This window comes from Pleurodeles waltl, chromosome 10, assembly GCF_031143425.1.
Source record: "Pleurodeles waltl isolate 20211129_DDA chromosome 10, aPleWal1.hap1.20221129, whole genome shotgun sequence".
NCBI classification, from domain to species: Eukaryota; Metazoa; Chordata; class Amphibia; order Caudata; family Salamandridae; genus Pleurodeles; species Pleurodeles waltl.
This window is the reverse complement of record NC_090449.1, coordinates 420999244-421015872: the sequence shown is the minus strand read 5'-3', so window position 1 is coordinate 421015872 and position 16629 is coordinate 420999244. Positions and strand designations below refer to the sequence as shown.

At 43.8% G+C, this 16629-nt stretch overlaps 1 protein-coding gene across 7 annotated transcripts in view; it reads right to left on the bottom strand.

Annotated features, from left to right (window-relative positions):
* Positions 1-269: 269 nt before the first annotated feature.
* Positions 270-16629, bottom strand: part of LOC138261581 (septin-9-like) — a 533955-nt gene continuing 517595 nt past the window's right edge. For all 7 annotated transcript variants that reach the window (XM_069210671.1, XM_069210668.1, XM_069210669.1 and 4 more), the window contains one exon: positions 270-942. In XM_069210671.1, coding sequence (XP_069066772.1) covers positions 795-942 — 148 coding nt within the window. In that variant the 3' untranslated portion in view covers positions 270-794. The remainder of the gene's footprint in view (positions 943-16629) is intronic.

Sequence of the window (16629 nt, the reverse complement as noted above, 5' to 3'; positions counted from 1 at the left end):
TCACCAATACCAGATAAAGAAAACTGCCAAGAAAAGGCTTCAGCAATCCTAGCTGTTGGCTGCTCATTTTCTACATTGAGGTACGAGTCCAAATCTTCTCAGCACTAGTTCTGTAGATGCCTAAGCCTTTCCTTTAACTGGAGGCTCAAGGCCCTGGCTGGTGCATCCGTTATTCATTTATATTTGCCCTCTGAGTTATAAAAACCTCAGGAAAACAAACACCAATTAGAGGCTGGATAGAGAAGTCACCAAGCAGAATCTCATGAAAGTAGACTATAGGGATTATTTATTTAAAAGTGGAGGCAGCTCCACTATATAAGGGGTTTTGTTCCTTAAGGCAGTCAGGCCAGTTAAACATGTTCAAACTGAAAGTCCACACAGTATGGTTGTTGGACATGGATGGCAAGGTGGCTACGCAACGGATGTGAAACTCCACAGCCATGGCACGTGGCTCCCAACAACAGATAGATGACTTCATGAATAATCCCAGCAACAAAGACAAGAGACACCCGAGAGGAATCCAGTGATGGTGTGTTCCAGAAAGTCCTGGGTAAAACCTTCCCTCCAGTATAAATCTTCGGCATCTATTATGCTGTATGCCACATCCTCATAAGGGGAAAGCTAGAGCAAAAAAGGAAACAATGTGTCAAATTGGTTTGAAGAGAGATTTGGCCTGGCCCAGCCTCCATTTCATTAAGGCAAAAAGTGAGAAAAAAAGTATTTTTTAAAGTGTGTGGTGGATGGGTGGCCACTTGGGGAATAGGGGCGAGAGGCAAGTAAAGTGTCACTAGATCTCAGAAGTTGCTCTCCTTTGCCACTGGGGGTGAGTGGGCAACAGACCCCGGACTCCTTGGCTGCACGTCGCGCTCCATGAGCCGCTGGATCCGGAAGCTCTCGTAGTGGATGTTATGAGTAATGTCCTTTAAGTCTTGCAAGTTAGATCTGTGTGAGGGAACACAAGCAGAAAAGAGCAATGAGTAACAAAGGAAGGAGTAGCATAAGTAGTATGAGAGAGCCAAGGAAAATAACGGTGAGAGTCGAAAAAGAGTGAAACAGAGAAGGGAGATGAACAAATGATATTGAGCAAGGCTGATACTGCATCTTTTAGTAATAGGTCCATATGTTTGTTGAAGACTTTGCTTTTACATGCAAGCAGTATCACCTAACGACAAGTAATATAGGTACAGCAGGAGTGTGGAATTTAATAGAATATCTACTTGTCCATGGGACAGGTTGCTTCTTAAATCTACTTGCCTTGTAAAAAAATCTACTTCTCCCTTTGGTGCCATGTAGTGCGGCGACGAATTATGGCAGCGATCTCATTATGTAAGAGCTCTGATAGCCTCTCTGATTATGCGAGGGCTACTACTATAGTAGGGCTTGAATACTTGCAATTTAAATATCTACTATAGCAACTTCCTTATTTTGCCACCTTTACGCAGATCTACATACTGGGGCTGGAGGAATCAGTAAGCAATAGTTCAGGGCTGTAATGCCTTTGAGTCTGCAAACCTACTAAATTCCATGTTTCAAGGATTTTCACCAGGTCTTCTCTAATCTTTTCCCATAATGAGAAAGGTTGGAAATATACTTTTGACAATGGCTGAAGTTTTCCAGGGTTGGGAAAATAGTTGGTGGAGGGAAAGTGAACTAGTAAATGCACAATATATTTTCACATGAGCAAATCTACAGACGCATATTTTCTCATGCTAATACAGTTCACAAATATTTTCTAGGAGTACTATTTCCTGGTCTACTTCTGTAAGTTCTTGTGAATTCATAAACACCACTAATTCAAAGACATATACCATGGGTGCACTTTTGTTACTTTCTTTAATAACTGGGTCCCTAATTAGGTCTGGTGTTAAAAAAGCCATTTTGTTTTTATTAAACTTCTATTTCTCTATCTATCAGTTGGCTTTACGGTGAGTGATCGCATTGTGCTCTTCCACAAGGACCATATTGACACAAAGTAGTTTTGTTCAGGGCCAGGAACTACTGTGGCAATCAGTGGCGTAATGAAACTGGAGCCCCCCGCAAAGAACATGAAGGGTCTCACTCAGGGCAGGTGTTATGCTCATGGGGCCCCCCCGGAGTGGGGCTGCAAGCCTTTTTTACGCCACTGGTGGCAATGTGTGCTTTTTGAGACCTAAAACCTTTTTTTTTTCTTTTTTTGCCAGTGTTTGTTTCAATGGCCTGGCAGTTCCCACAACAATAAAGTGTTACAAAAGCCATGTCAAAACAAGACAAGCATTGACAAAACTAAAAGACTCTAAAAAAAATGTCGGATTGGTTGGCTTTGCCAGTACTCATTTATTTTCATGCTTCCCATATTCTTGTTGAAAATGGTTACACTGATTTTCCATTAGGAATATTTTTGGGAAATACTAGCATGCATCAACACATTTTATTAAATGATTCTTCAGAAAAATAGCACCTCAAAATTCATAGTCACGAAACATTTTCTTTCCTATTTTCATTTTTTTCTGAACATTTTAATTTTGACAGCAAAGAATCATCACTCTTGCTTACAAGCTTCTGCAAACATTTGCATCTAATCAGAGAGTATTCTGGGAGCAATATACTTAGGGCCAGATGTATCATCACAGCCCTTTGCGATTCGGAAATTGCGATTTTTAAGAAATCGCTATTTCCGACTTGCAAAGTGTCATGTATCACATTTGCGATTTGGTAATAGCGATATCTTAAAAAACGCAAATGCTATTACTGAATCGCAAATTGCGATACCGACCCCATTCGCAGATATGGGCCTGTTGGCCCATATCTGCGATTTTTTTGCATTTCCAAAATTACGATTTCTGAACCAGAAATCTCAATTTTGGAAATGCAAAACCCCAGGGTGCTGGGGGCCCAAGGCCCCCTCTGCTGCACCCCAAAACATTTTGGGGAACATGTAAGGTGCACACATGCCAAAAGGGCATGTGTGCTTTACATGTACAATTTCAAAATTCATTTTAAATTCATTTTAACATTTTGAACATGGTTACCACCAAGTTCAACTTGGTGGTAATTGGCAATTCCTTAATGCCCAATTCGCATTAAGGAATTGCTTCATACATGTGCTTAAGAAATCGCAAATAAGGATTCCTTATTTGCGATTTCTTATTTAGAGAATCGCAATTTGCGATTCTTTAAATGGGGTCGTAATTTTAAGGAATCGCTATTTTAGCGATTCCTTAAATTTGCTTTGCGAATGCCTTTCTTACATTCAGAAAGGTGATTTTGCAATTCGCACCGTTTGCAAATGCAAAATTCTTTGATACATCTGGCCCTTAGCCTCATATCGTTAAAATTTTCAAACGTGTGTTCTGCTATTTTTTTTTTTTTTTTTTTTAATAGAACCACTGTCAGTATTGCAGTGTGACTTGAAAATGTTTACATTCAGTGCTCACCCTAATAATGAAGGATTTTAATTAATTACCCTAATACAAGTCTGAACAGCATTAACATATGAACACACATATTACCTCAACTGCAGACAGTTCCCTTCCCTGTGAACTGGCAGACAAAGGGTTTGTACTGCAGGGGGTTGGACCTACTTGTCCCAAGGAAAAAATAAATGTGAAAACTTGTTGCCCTTAACCTCAAACAATATACCCAAGAGGAATTCCACATCCCTGTACAGAGAGAAGTTATGAGAAGGGTTTCATGGAAGTAGAGATTCAAGGGAGCTTGTGAGTGAGTGGAACAAAGGACCACAGAAGCAAAGGTTAAGTGGGGCTCCATATTTGCTGAAACCTCCTAACACTGTTAATCTCAAGGTTTCTATGGACAGAATCTCAGTGACAGCCTATAGACAGGCTGTGGAGTGTACAGAGTGGGGCTGAAGACTGGTAGGAGATAGCACAGAACTTCCCCATATGATGCACAAACACTCTCTTTGTGGGTGGCAGAGGGTTTCTACTCTCCTTTAGGTGCTACAATTCATAGAACCCTTCCTACTAGAATGTTCACTCTGTGTAAGAGGGGCACCTGCTCTCCTATGGGTATTACCACTGACAAAGCTCTTCATTCTAAGGGATGTTTGCTCTCTGTGGTAGAGTCTCTGTCCTCTTCTGTGGGTATTAATACCCACTGAGCTCGTTCTACTGTTATGGCCTCTCTTTGTGGCAGGGATCCCTATTCTCCTGTGGGTATTTGCACCCAAAGAACTCTTCCACAGTGGCAGAAAGTCTCTACTGTCATGTGGGTATTAGTACTCATTGTGTTCTCAAAATCCATGCTGTACTTACTTTGGATGAGAACACTTTGGTTTACCTGTTATTGTGAAGCCCCAATTATAACAACTGGGATTTTTTTTAAATGCTGCCTCCCACAGCACCTCCAAACCCACTCCTATCACTGTATTCATGTTGAAGCGAGGGAGGATGCATTACTGGAGTAGCAGAATGTGTCATGTCTGATTAAGCGCGCCCTTTCCAAATCATATCAGAGCACATACAATTGAGAATATCAGCTGGAAATAACAGTTTGCCACTCACAGTCAATCAATTAGAAGAACTCCCTATTACATTGGCAATCAAAAATTATTTTAACGGTTAGTGTAGCTCAGTTTGTTGACCACACATTGTATCCAGCAGGAGACTGGTTCAAAAGACCAATTCAACATTTAAACCTTCAGAGGTGTGTAAAACAGGCACTTCAGATTTAGATGTTGCTAACAGGTACAATAAGGCAAAGAAATGGTTACTTACCCGTAAGAATAGTTTTGCAGCTTTAAGAATTTTCTGGATTCACATGCTGTACATTATTTTGCCACTTAGTGGTTGGGCCCAGAATACTTCTCAGTTTCTTTTCCCTTTCTCTTTTAATGTGTATGGGCATCATCTGGCACTATTTGGTGTCCTGTTCTGTCCCACTGTGATGTCAGACGTGCGCATCGGAAGCCCCTGGCCGTGGCTGCCATCTTCAGATTCTCTTTTACCTCCGTTAGTGACCTGGCTTGCTGTTGTTTCTTCCCTTTTTTCTGCTAAGCAGAAGAGATGTTTTTCTTCTGTTTTTCCTGTTGTTTGTGTGTTCATGTTGTGCCTCATTCTTGGGGAAGTGGGTTAGTTGTATGTAAGTCCAGAATATTCCTCGAGCTGCAACACTACTCCTATAGGTAAGTAAACATTTTGTTTTGCTTCGTGAAGATTTTCTGGATTTTGTAATGTTAGCCGCGTTCACCCTTGAAGGCTGGATTGAAATGATCCTAATTGACAAACAGGCTTTTAGTACTCTCTGCCTCCGCTGTGACTTTTTTAACATCAAAGTGGTAGTGTTTTGTGAACATATACGCACAGATGAACATGTGGCAATCATACATATGTCACTCTGGGCCATTTGCTAATAAGCTGTGGGTTGCTCCCTTCTTTCTTGTGGAGTGTGCCCTGGGTTTTCTTTCCAGTTGTACACCTGCTTATTTTGTGGCACGTTTGGATCGTCGGTACTAACCACGTCAGGATGGTGCTTTTAGCTACTGGTGAGCCCTTTTTCTGTTCTGCGGATAATACATTACAGCCCATCGTATATGAAACATGTGCCGTGCCGTGCCCTTCCTGATTTACTCTTCGGGACCTGGAAAAAATCCAATACTTGAATTGTTTGGTTGATGTGGAACTGTGATACTACTTTTGGGAAAAAGTGCTGGGGTTGTTCTCATACCTATTCAATCCTTCTGTATCTGTAGGTAGGGTTCTTGTATTATCAACACTTGAAGTTCGCCGTGAGGTAACTGTGATTAGGAAACCTGTTTTTAGGGTTATGAACTTGAGCTCTGCTTTGTGCAGTGGTTTGAAAGAATCCTTCATTAACCGCATTAGGAACAGACTATGGTTCAATTTAGGCAAGGGTGCTGTTCTGGGTAGAGCTATTCTCTTTGACTATTCTAGGAACCTTTTTATTATTGGTACAGTGAAGAAACTTATTGCTACGTGTCCCCTTGTATAGGCCATTATTGCTGCCAGTGTACTTTTAGGGAGGCTTAAGTGAAATGTGGGTCCAGTAGATGCATTAGACATCTGATTATTAATGTAGCTTACGTTTTGCTTTCTTCCAGCTCTTCCCTTTTGCACCTCAAGCTCTAACTCGCCCATTTGGCTGTGTAGCAGTTTCTTGTGCTCGTCCGTCGAGCCTCTCGTAGAACATCTATTGATCTCTTTGGCAGGTTTAGGTGTACAAATTATATGTCTTCAGGAGCCATGCCGCTAGACTTAGGGTGCTTAGTTTTCTGTGGAGTACCCTCTCCTCTTGCAGTGAAAGGAGGGTGCAGCTTATTGGTACCTTCATTATGTTTTCTTGGGCCATCTCTAGCAGGCCCAAAAACAAAGTATGTCTTATCCACTGTGGAGCAACAAGGATCAGTGTCATTTGCGATTGTTTGCGGTTGGATATCACTAGCAGTATCAGAGGGATTGGCGGAAAATTGTAGGCAAATTTCCCTGACCAGCTTTTTGACAGGGCATTTCCTGTGGAGTAGTGGTGTGGGCACCTGGACGCCTAGCCTCGGCATTTTGCTTGTTTATTTTTTGGGTGTTCTGAATATATCTACCTCTCGTATTCCCTACTGCCTGAAGATCCTTTGGAGTACCTGCTGACATTACTCACACTCATGTGAGACTGTAGGCAGCCTGCTTAGTCTGTCTGCTTCTGTGTTTTCCATATGCTGCTGTAATTGTGATCTCTCTGTGGATGGTCCAAATTTGGCTTGTTTTTGATAGAGCATGTGACTTGTCCCCCCCCATTTGTTGAAGAAAAACATTGTGGTTATGTTGTCTGTTTGGATCTGCAGGCACGTCCCCCAGAACTATGTCTGGAAGGCTACTGGGCCAGAAAAAATGATTTTTTTCTCCAGAATGCTTCTGTTTAATTGCTTCTCCTTCTGGCTTGTCTCAACTTTGTTGACCTCTTCGGCATTGAAGCCTTCCACTTGGCCATTTCTGTACCTTCGACATTGTCTTCCCGTCACTAGACAGTCCAAGGTCCCTCAGTGATGAGCTCCTTTTCTTTTGTGTCTGCATGATGGTGTGCTTCCAGACCCCCAACAGCGAAAAGCGAAAAAAATAATTTGAAAATGTTGCAACTACGCACAGAGTCTTCCGTGGCACATGTCTGACATCACAAGGGGCCAGAACTTGACACCAAATGGTACCAGACGAAAAACATCAGATATAAAAAAAAAAAGAAAAAGGAGAAATGGAAACAAGACTAAGACTTATTCCTGAAACACCCACTAGGTGGCGGAATAATGCACAACATGTAAATCTAGAAAAGTGTGATGCGGCAAAACTTCAGTTTATATGTTGCTATTTATACAGTAGCTATCCAGAAAAAAGACAAGAGGGGAAGAATCGAAACAAACATCCACGAAACAAGAGATTAAGGGCCTGATTTACATTCTGGTGGATGAGGTTACTCTGTCGCGAATGTGACGGATATCCTGTCCACCGTATTACAGTTCTATTATATCCTACAGAAATGATAATATGGAGGACGGAATAACCATTATGTGTGTGACAGAGTAACCTGTCCGCCAACATCTAAATCAGGCCCTAAGCCTGCCAAGAATTTAAAGAGAGGGATGTTGTAGGGGAGAAGAGACAGACAAGAAAAACAAAAGATGAGATGTGTCTAGTGAGACAGACACAGAGGTAAAGGAGGAAGAAATGGTTTCTTACCTGTAACTCCAGTTCTCTCGTAGGGGTATTTCCATGATAGTCATAAGCACTGAATAGTTCCGCGCGCCTGCGGGGACCCCGGAGCACTGTTGTGTAGTATATTCTTAAGTGCAATCATCAGCTCCTTGACAAAAAGGTCTGTGAAAAACACTTAAGAATAACAATGTGCAGCCTATGTGAACAGCTACACAGGCCAAATTGTTAGAAGAAAAAAACAGTTGTAGTGTAAATTTCACGTTTAAACCTCTATTTATTCTATAAATACATAAATAAATACATTCTCATATTTTATTTACACCTCTCATGAGAATAAAACAATGTAGGGCAGTGTAGCCCATAGGCTGCCATTATACAGAATGCAAATAGAGCTGTGCCTTTAAGAAAGTAAAGTCTTCCTGTTTCCCATCATGCACAGCAAAAGGCAGTTGCCTCAGTTCTTTTTTGGAGGCTATTAACCTGACATGAAGAAAAAACAAAACATTTGTTGGAGTACCAACCTCCATAATATTCATGTTCTATGTCAACTCCACCGGGGAGGAGGGAGGGTTGCTTATGACTATCATGGAAATACCCCTACGAGAGAACTGGAGTTACAGGTAAGAAACCATTTCTTCTCTCGTAGGGGATTTCCATGTATAGTCATAAGCACTGAATAGAGTAGCAAGCCCATCCCCATAACCGCGGTGGAGTAGATATAAGAATACTGAGAAAAACATGAATCATGCAAACAAATTCTTGAGCAAAGCCTGCCCAACCTGAGCATCTGCCCTAGCGTCTGTATCAAGGCAGTAATGCTTAGTAAAGGTATGGACCGACCTCCAAGTGGCAGCCTTGCATATTTCTGCCAAAGGGACATTTCTCATCAAGGCTACAGTAGCTGCTTTCCCTCTGGTAGAGTGGGCTTTTGGCCTACCACCAAGGGATTTGTTTGCTAACTGATAACATAACATTATACATGAAACAATCCACCTGGATAAAGATTGTTTAGATGTACCCAAACCTGTTCTGATTGGGCCATAGTTAATAAAAAGCTGTTGTGATTTTCGTAAGCTTTTTGTCCTGTCCAAGTAAAATTTCAATACTCTCTTTACATCCAGAGAGTGCAGAGTTCTCTCAGCAGGAGTAGCTGGATTCTGAAAGAAAGTCGGTAATGAAATTGTTTGGTTCACATGGAAGTCGGAGACTACCTTAGGTAAAAATTTTGGATGAGTTCTCATTACCACTTTTGCAGAATGAAAAACCGTGTAGGGTTCCTGAGCGCAAAGGGCCTGGATTTCGCTGACCCTACGCGCTGAAGTGATTGCCACCAGAAAAGCAGCTTTCCATGTGAGATGTTGCAGCGATGCCTTATGTATTGGCTCGAATGGCGGCAGCATCAGACGTGATAAGACAACGTTCAGTTCCCATGGAGGAGAAGGCTTTCTAATGGGGGGAAAAACCTTCTTTAAACCTTCTAGGAAATCCTTAATAATCGGAATCCGAAAAAAGGAAGTTTGTGAAGGACTCTTTCTGTATGCTGTGACAGCCGCCAAGTGAACTTTTATTGACGACAGTTGTAAGCCTGATTTTGCCAAACTTAACAAGTATGGCAGGATAGATTGTTCTCCACAGGAAACCGGGTCAATGTTGTTGTGTAAACACCAAATGCAGAATCTCTTCCACTTGCTTGCATAGGCTGATCGTGTGGAAGGGCGCTTTGCTTCCTTCAGAATTTCCATACAATCCTGAGGTAGGTTCAAGTGTCCATATTGCACTAGCTCAGGAGCCATGCTGCCAAACTCAACGATGAGGGGTTGGGATGAGATATCTGCCCTCTGAACTTCGTGAGAAGGTCCGGACGATATGGTAGCCTGATGTGTGGTTTGAGTGACCGGTGAAGAAGGTCTGGGAACCACCACTGGCGTGGCCACTCCGGAGCAATTAGGATCATTTTGGTCTGAACATTGGACAGCTTCTGGAGGACCGCCGGAATCAGGGGAAGCGGTGGAAAGGCGTAAAGAAATGCTCCTGACCAGCTTATCCACAGGGCATTCCCCAGTGTCCCTGGATGGTAATATCTGGAGGCGAAGTTTTGGCATTTTTTGTTTTCTGGGGTTGCGAATAGGTCTGTAGAGGGGGTACCCCAGAGTGCGAAAATGGAATGAACGACGTCGTCGTGTAGTACCCATTCGTGGTTCTCGTCCATTACCCGACTGAGGGCATCCGCTTGAACATTCTGGATGCCGGGCAGGTGAGTTGCCACTAGTGACAGGTTCCTGGCTAGAAGCCAATGCCAGATTGTCTGAGCCTCTCTGGATAAAATTCTGGACCTGGTGCCTCCTTGTTTGTTCACGTAGTACATAGTGGCCACGTTGTCTGTCTGGAGAAGGAGAGTTTCCGTTCTCAGAGAGGGAAGGAAGGCTTTGAGCGCAAGGTGGACTGCGCGAAGTTCCAGCAGGTTGATGTGATAGAGACTCTCTCTCTGTGACCACTCGCCTTGGACTCGAAGATGTTCCATGTGCGCCCCCCATCCGATCAGTGACGCATCTGTTACGATGGTTTGAGATGGGGGCCGTTGTTGGAACGGAATCCCCACCAAGAGATTGCTGGGTAAACACCACCACTTGAGGGATTGTAGGGTGTGAGGAGAAAGAAGGACTTTGTTCTCCCAATCGTCCCTCAGTTGACACCACTGATCCTCCAGGTTTTCCTGCAATGGTCTCATATGGAGGCGAGCATTGGGAACCAGATGGATACAAGACGCCATCGAGCCCAGTAGAGAAGCTATTATTCTTGCAGTGGCTTGAGGTCTTTCCTGCAGTTGTTTGCACTTCTGGAGAATCGATAACCGTCGTTCCTCCGAAGGAAACACCTTTCCTAGCCTGGTATCTACAATGGCCCCTAAGTAATGCAACCTCTGAACAGGTGTTGCTGTAGATTTCAGGAGATTGACTTGAAGACCAAGTTTTTGCAGCAGTTGTAGAGTCCATTCGAAATGTTGCTGTGTCTCGAGACAACTGGAGGCCTTTATGAGCCAATCGTCTAGATAGGGGTAGACGAATATTCGCTGTTTCCTCAAGTGGGCGGCTACTACCGCCATGCATTTGGAAAAAGTTATTGGCGCTGATTTTAGGCCGAAAGGTAGAACTGCAAATTGGTAATGGCGTTTTCCGACAGTGAACCTTAGGAATTTTCGATGTTTCTTGGTTACTGGGATGTGAAAGTAAGCGTCGCAAAGATCTATCGCACATAGCCAGTCGCCCTGACGTAGATGTGGATAAATTTGGTGTAAGGCTAACATCCTGAATTTTTCTTTGCGAATCCATTTGTTTGCTGTCCTCAGATCTAAGATGGGACGAAACTCTTGTTTGTCTTTTTTCGGTACAAGGAAATATCTCGAATAAATCCCCTTCCCTTGCTGGCTGATGGGAACGGGTTCTATGGCTCTTTTTTGCAATAGGATATTGACCTCTAACTGTAGAGCTTCGAGATGGCGGTTGGCTGTTTTGGGTGGAACAGATGGTGGAGGACTGGTGAATCTGAGAGCGTAACCATGTCTCACAATATTCAATACCCAGGCGTCTGTTGTGATGCGTAGCCACTCGTCCAGATGATTTGAGATACTTCCCCCTACCGGAGTGGATAACGGAGGAGGGGGAAGCAAAGATTCAGGGCTTAGACGTGGGAGCCTGTCGAGTTGCCTGAGTTTGAGGTGTTGAACGACCCCTTGTCGACCTTCGCTGAGTAGAGAAACCCCTTTGATACTGCTGTTGTTGCTGTTGCTGGGGGCGCGAAGACATCCAGTGTGGCGACTGATACCGGTGGGTGAAAAGTCGTCGTTGATATGGCCGGAAAACCTTTCTTTGTTCTTTCGGTCTTTCCATCCCTACCGCTTTCAAGGTATCTAGTTCAGCTTTCATTCTAGCCATCTCGTCATCGGCATGAGAACCGAACAAGGTGGAGCCCGAGAAAGGCAGGTTTTGTATTCTCTGCTGCGCTTCAGGTTTGAGTGATGTAAGTCTCAACCATGCATGCCTTCTGAGCGCTATCCCGTGTGCATAATTGTGTGCGGATAGCACCGAAGAGTCAGCTGCAGCACTTATAATTTGGTTAGACACCATGGATCCCTCACCCACTACCTCCAGGAAATCTTCCCTTTTATCCTTAGGAAGATGTTCCGCAAACTGTATTAAAGAGTCCCAGAGGGCACGATCGTACCGCCCTAATAACGCAGTAGCGCTGGCTGCCTTCATCGTGACGGCTGCAGTAGAGCATACTTTTCGTCCTGCAGCATCTATCTTTCTGCTCTCTTTATCTGGAGGTGAAGAAGAAGATGGTGAGGTTGAATGCAGTTTCTTTGCCGCTACTATGACCACCGAATCAGGAACTGGGTCCGACCTTAAGAATAGAGGATCTTGTTCTGGTGGACGATATTTTTTTAATAAGTCTGGAAGGAGCAGACTTTGTTGCGGCCGGTGCAAGGAAAATATCCATTGCTGGTTCAAGGAGACCTGGAACCAGTGGAAGCAAAGGTCTGGAAGATGTCCTGTGATGCAAGGTCTCGAAGATCACTGACGTCGATGGGGCAGGTACCGCCAGCGGGATGTTCAGCTTGGTTGCCCCTCGTACTAAGACCTCCTGGAACGTATTCACATCATCTATGGGGGACACTCTCGGGGACGGTGAGTCCGATAGGGTTGGAGAGTAGTCCCGTGTAGACGAAGAAGAACGCCTGTGATGTGAATGCTGAGATCTCTGTGGGTCATGACGGTGTCGAGAGGAAGAAGAGCGTCTAGAGGAATGTCCCGAACGTCTTACAGACCGCGTTGGAGTCCTCAAAACAGACTCTACAGGCGGAGCCGGAAGAGGCGCCGTAGGTGTTACCGGCGTCTGTGGCAATGGTGATTGTCGAGGAGAGAGTTGTGGAGACGCTGGAAGGAGGATGATTGAAGCCGAGGATTCTGAGGTTGTATAAACCCTCCTAGGTCTTTTTGATTGTCTCGACGTCGACACACTCCTCGACGTCGAAGTACGGTGACGGCGAGTGTCCTTCGCCGTCGATTCTTCTCGCCGTTGAGAATCTCTCGACGACGACCCTCGACGTCGCCGTGATGACGGTGAACGTCTACGACGTCGAGCACCCCTCGACGTTGATCGATCTCGCCGTTTCGACGGCGAACCGGATTCAGATCTCCTCGACGTGGAACGTCCTCGCCGTGTCGACGGTGACCCAGATCTCGACGGCGAAAGTCCACGCCGTCTCGACGGCGAAATCGTCGTCGACGGCGAGCGATGTCTCTTTCTCGCCGGCGAACCACTCCTCGACGGCGAGCATGTTGGCGCCGTTCCTTGCCTCGACGTCGACGCCCTCGACGTCGTCGGAGACCTGTGCCGTTTTTGAGCCGGTCTGGTCGGAGTTATAGAGGAACCAGTGTGAGCCCTGGTAGAAGACTGACCTTCTCCTCGCTCTGTGGTAGAATGACCACTTTTCCTCCTGTCCTCTTTCGCCTGGAGTCGGATCTTCTCCCTGTCACGAAGGGTCCTTCTGGAGAAGGTTTTGCAGATGTCACACGACTCCGGTTTGTGGCTGGATGGAAGGCAAATTATGCAGACCCGATGTGGATCTGTTTTGGCCTTTTTTCTGCCACAAGAAGGACATTTGTCAAACAGTGAAGGCATTTCTGAAGTAGAAAAACCTCAAAATTCTGTCAGAATCTAACAGAAAAAAGCAGAAAATTATCACTCAATGTTAAAAACGTCGAGTGAAAATGAAATTCAAAAGATTTTAAATGAATTTCTGTCACAAAAGGATTTTGTGAGGTAGAGCTCAATGCTTCAGGGTCCTGTCAGAAAGGAGCCGGAAAAAAGAACTGAGGCAACTGCCTTTTGCTGTGCATGATGGGAAACAGGAAGACTTTACTTTCTTAAAGGCACAGCTCTATTTGCATTCTGTATAATGGCAGCCTATGGGCTACACTGCCCTACATTGTTTTATTCTCATGAGAGGTGTAAATAAAATATGAGAATGTATTTATTTATGTATTTATAGAATAAATAGAGGTTTAAACGTGAAATTTACACTACAACTGTTTTTTTCTTCTAACAATTTGGCCTGTGTAGCTGTTCACATAGGCTGCACATTGTTATTCTTAAGTGTTTTTCACAGACCTTTTTGTCAAGGAGCTGATGATTGCACTTAAGAATATACTACACAACAGTGCTCCGGGGTCCCCGCAGGCGCGCGGAACTATTCAGTGCTTATGACTATACATGGAAATCCCCTACGAGAGAAGAGGGAGTTACAAAAAGGAAGGGGATGGCCAGAAGCAGAAATAATCAGCGAAAAAAGTGAGAAACTTCATATTTGTGGTAGAATAAATAAAATATCCAATTAATAGTAGTGAGAAAGAGAAGTTTCAGACAAAGTAAGTGAAAAGGAGGCTGCAGTGAACTGGACATTGTCCCCAGCCAGACACTGGTACACTTACATCAGGTCACCAGGACATGACATTGGTAGGCTTTGGGAGCACCTGAATGCTTTAAGTTAGGTTGGATCTTGTGTCTTCTTTGTGTGATTTAGTGCTATACATTTTCGGTGCAACCTATTAATCTTGATTAAGAATATTTTTACAATGGGCACCTTTTTGTTGTTTTACTCCTTGTTACCAAAGTGCTATATAAAGACCACATGTGGGTCCAGAATCCATCCCTAGACTGTAGCCTTAGAAAACCTTTGAAACCCTTTGTTCAGAGTTTGGCCTCTTCCAACAAAGAGAGACCAGATTGCCTCTTGATATCCCAAACTTTAACCAAACTAAGGGCCAGATGTAGTAAGCCTTTTGCGCTTCGCAAACGGTGAAAAACACTGTTTGCGAGGTGCAAAAGGCCTTACGCGATGCAGAGTCACATTTTGCGAGTCTGTATCGACTCGCAAAATTTGATTCCGACTCGCAAATAGGAAGGGGTGTTCCCTTCCTATTTGCGACCGCATCGCGATGTTGAGTTGGTTTGTGACCGCGAAAGCGGTCGCAAACCAACTCGCAGTTACCATCCATTTGAAGTGGATGGTAACTCATTCGCAAAAAGGAAGGGGTCCCCATGGGACCCCTTCTCCTTTGTGAATGCCACAAAAAAGTATTTTTCAGAGCAGGCAGTGGTCCTATGGACCACTGCCTACTCTGAAAAAACCGAAACTAAATGGTTTCGGTATTTTTTCTTTCTGCAGCTCGTTTTCCTTTAAGGAAAACGGGCTGCAAAAAGAAAAAAAAAATGCTTTATTTAAAAGCAGTCACAGACATGGTGGTCTGCTGACTACAGCAGGCCACCATCCCTGTGAGTGCCTAGACTCGCTATGGGGTCGCAAACTGCGACCCACGTCATTAATATTCATGAGGTGGGTCTTTGCGACCCCATAGCGAGACCTGAAGGTGTCTGAGACAACTTTCTGCATTTCATTTTGCGAGTTGCAAATTGCGAGTCGCCGGGACTCGCAATTTGCAACTCGCAAAATGAAACCTACCTACATCTGGCCCTAAGTCCCACAGGATAACATTGGGAATAGCTTGGATAACAATGTTAAGTAACCTATATAACTATAAAAACAATTGGTATCACCTCTTAGCAACAAAAGGGTTCTAGCACTGTTTGGTGTTCATTACAGATCTTCCTTTTAACTGTTTCATTCTACTTAGATGTTAAGGCACTGGCTGCATATTAGTCGTATAAAGTGTTATTTAGCAGCTTGGAAATCCAATTGGAGTGCACCAATATTGTAACCTTGAAGCATCACTGGTAAACAACAGTACCAATACAGAAGACGGCTCCGTAATGCCCCCCCCACCAACAAAAAATTCTAACAGAGCTCCTCCCAGTGCCAGACTTTACCCTTCATTGTGCAAACAAGTGCCACATTGTTATAATGTTGCTGTGCTCCTCTGTGCTGCCCCATCAGTGGGGACAGTTCCCCTTCTTGGCTTTGTGCACCAGGCCATGCTTCTCCAAGAAATAACTACTAACCATTTCAAAAATACACTGTTCTCCTAAAATTATATTTTTGTTTGTATCCTGGATATGTTTCTTATAGGCACCACTCTGCTTACATGGGAAAAGCTGGACAACATTCTCAATACAAAAACTAGTCTATTTTCTCCAGAAGCATCATTTGCAACTGTACAAACTGGCTTCCTTAATGATTGTAAATGTCTTTGCTCTACATGCCAGGCAGCCTACTGTGAGATTAGATAGGGCCTGTGGCTCAGCCATTAGCCGATATAGAATGGATGTGACCTATGAAGTAAAGGAAATATAAGTTCAGAGTGGTGAATGTGCAGTTTACATTATCTAAGGCCTTCATCTAGTCAGTCATGGCTTTATAATAAAAGATCAGGTGTCTATTGGATATAGGACATTATGAAATATGTGTATCAAGTACCAAGGTCATAAATACATCGTAGTGTGTGGAGACTCTGGCAGGGAATCAACCTATGCAAGATGTATGGCTAGCAAAGTCACTTTTTTATCATTTTGCTTACAGATACAATCGGAAACAATTTAGCAAGCTTAATTTTTTGGTTTAGTTTAAGCAACTGGATTTATTTTTGCTTCATGTTCTGAACATCTTGTTGTGTATTTCTTTGAGAACACCCAAAACAGATTTATGTTCATAATAAAAACAAAAAAAATATTTTGTTCAACTTGCAAGGCCTTCTAGCCTGGCTAAATGTGTGGTTCAGCCAAACTGTAACCTGTGGGAGATCATCATGTGGCAATGCTCCAGAGTTACTTGGAATGGATGTTAGCAAGAGGCAGCCACAATTATCTAATCTGGACAACTTTGAAAATCATCTTTCGCTCACTATGGTTAATACCACCCCAAGTACACATCAGTTCAGAGCACAGCGAAGTCAGGTTAGCTGGGCACACCATCCAGAAAGCCCTTCAGTGAAGATTATTTTGGCTGAACAGACCTTTGACA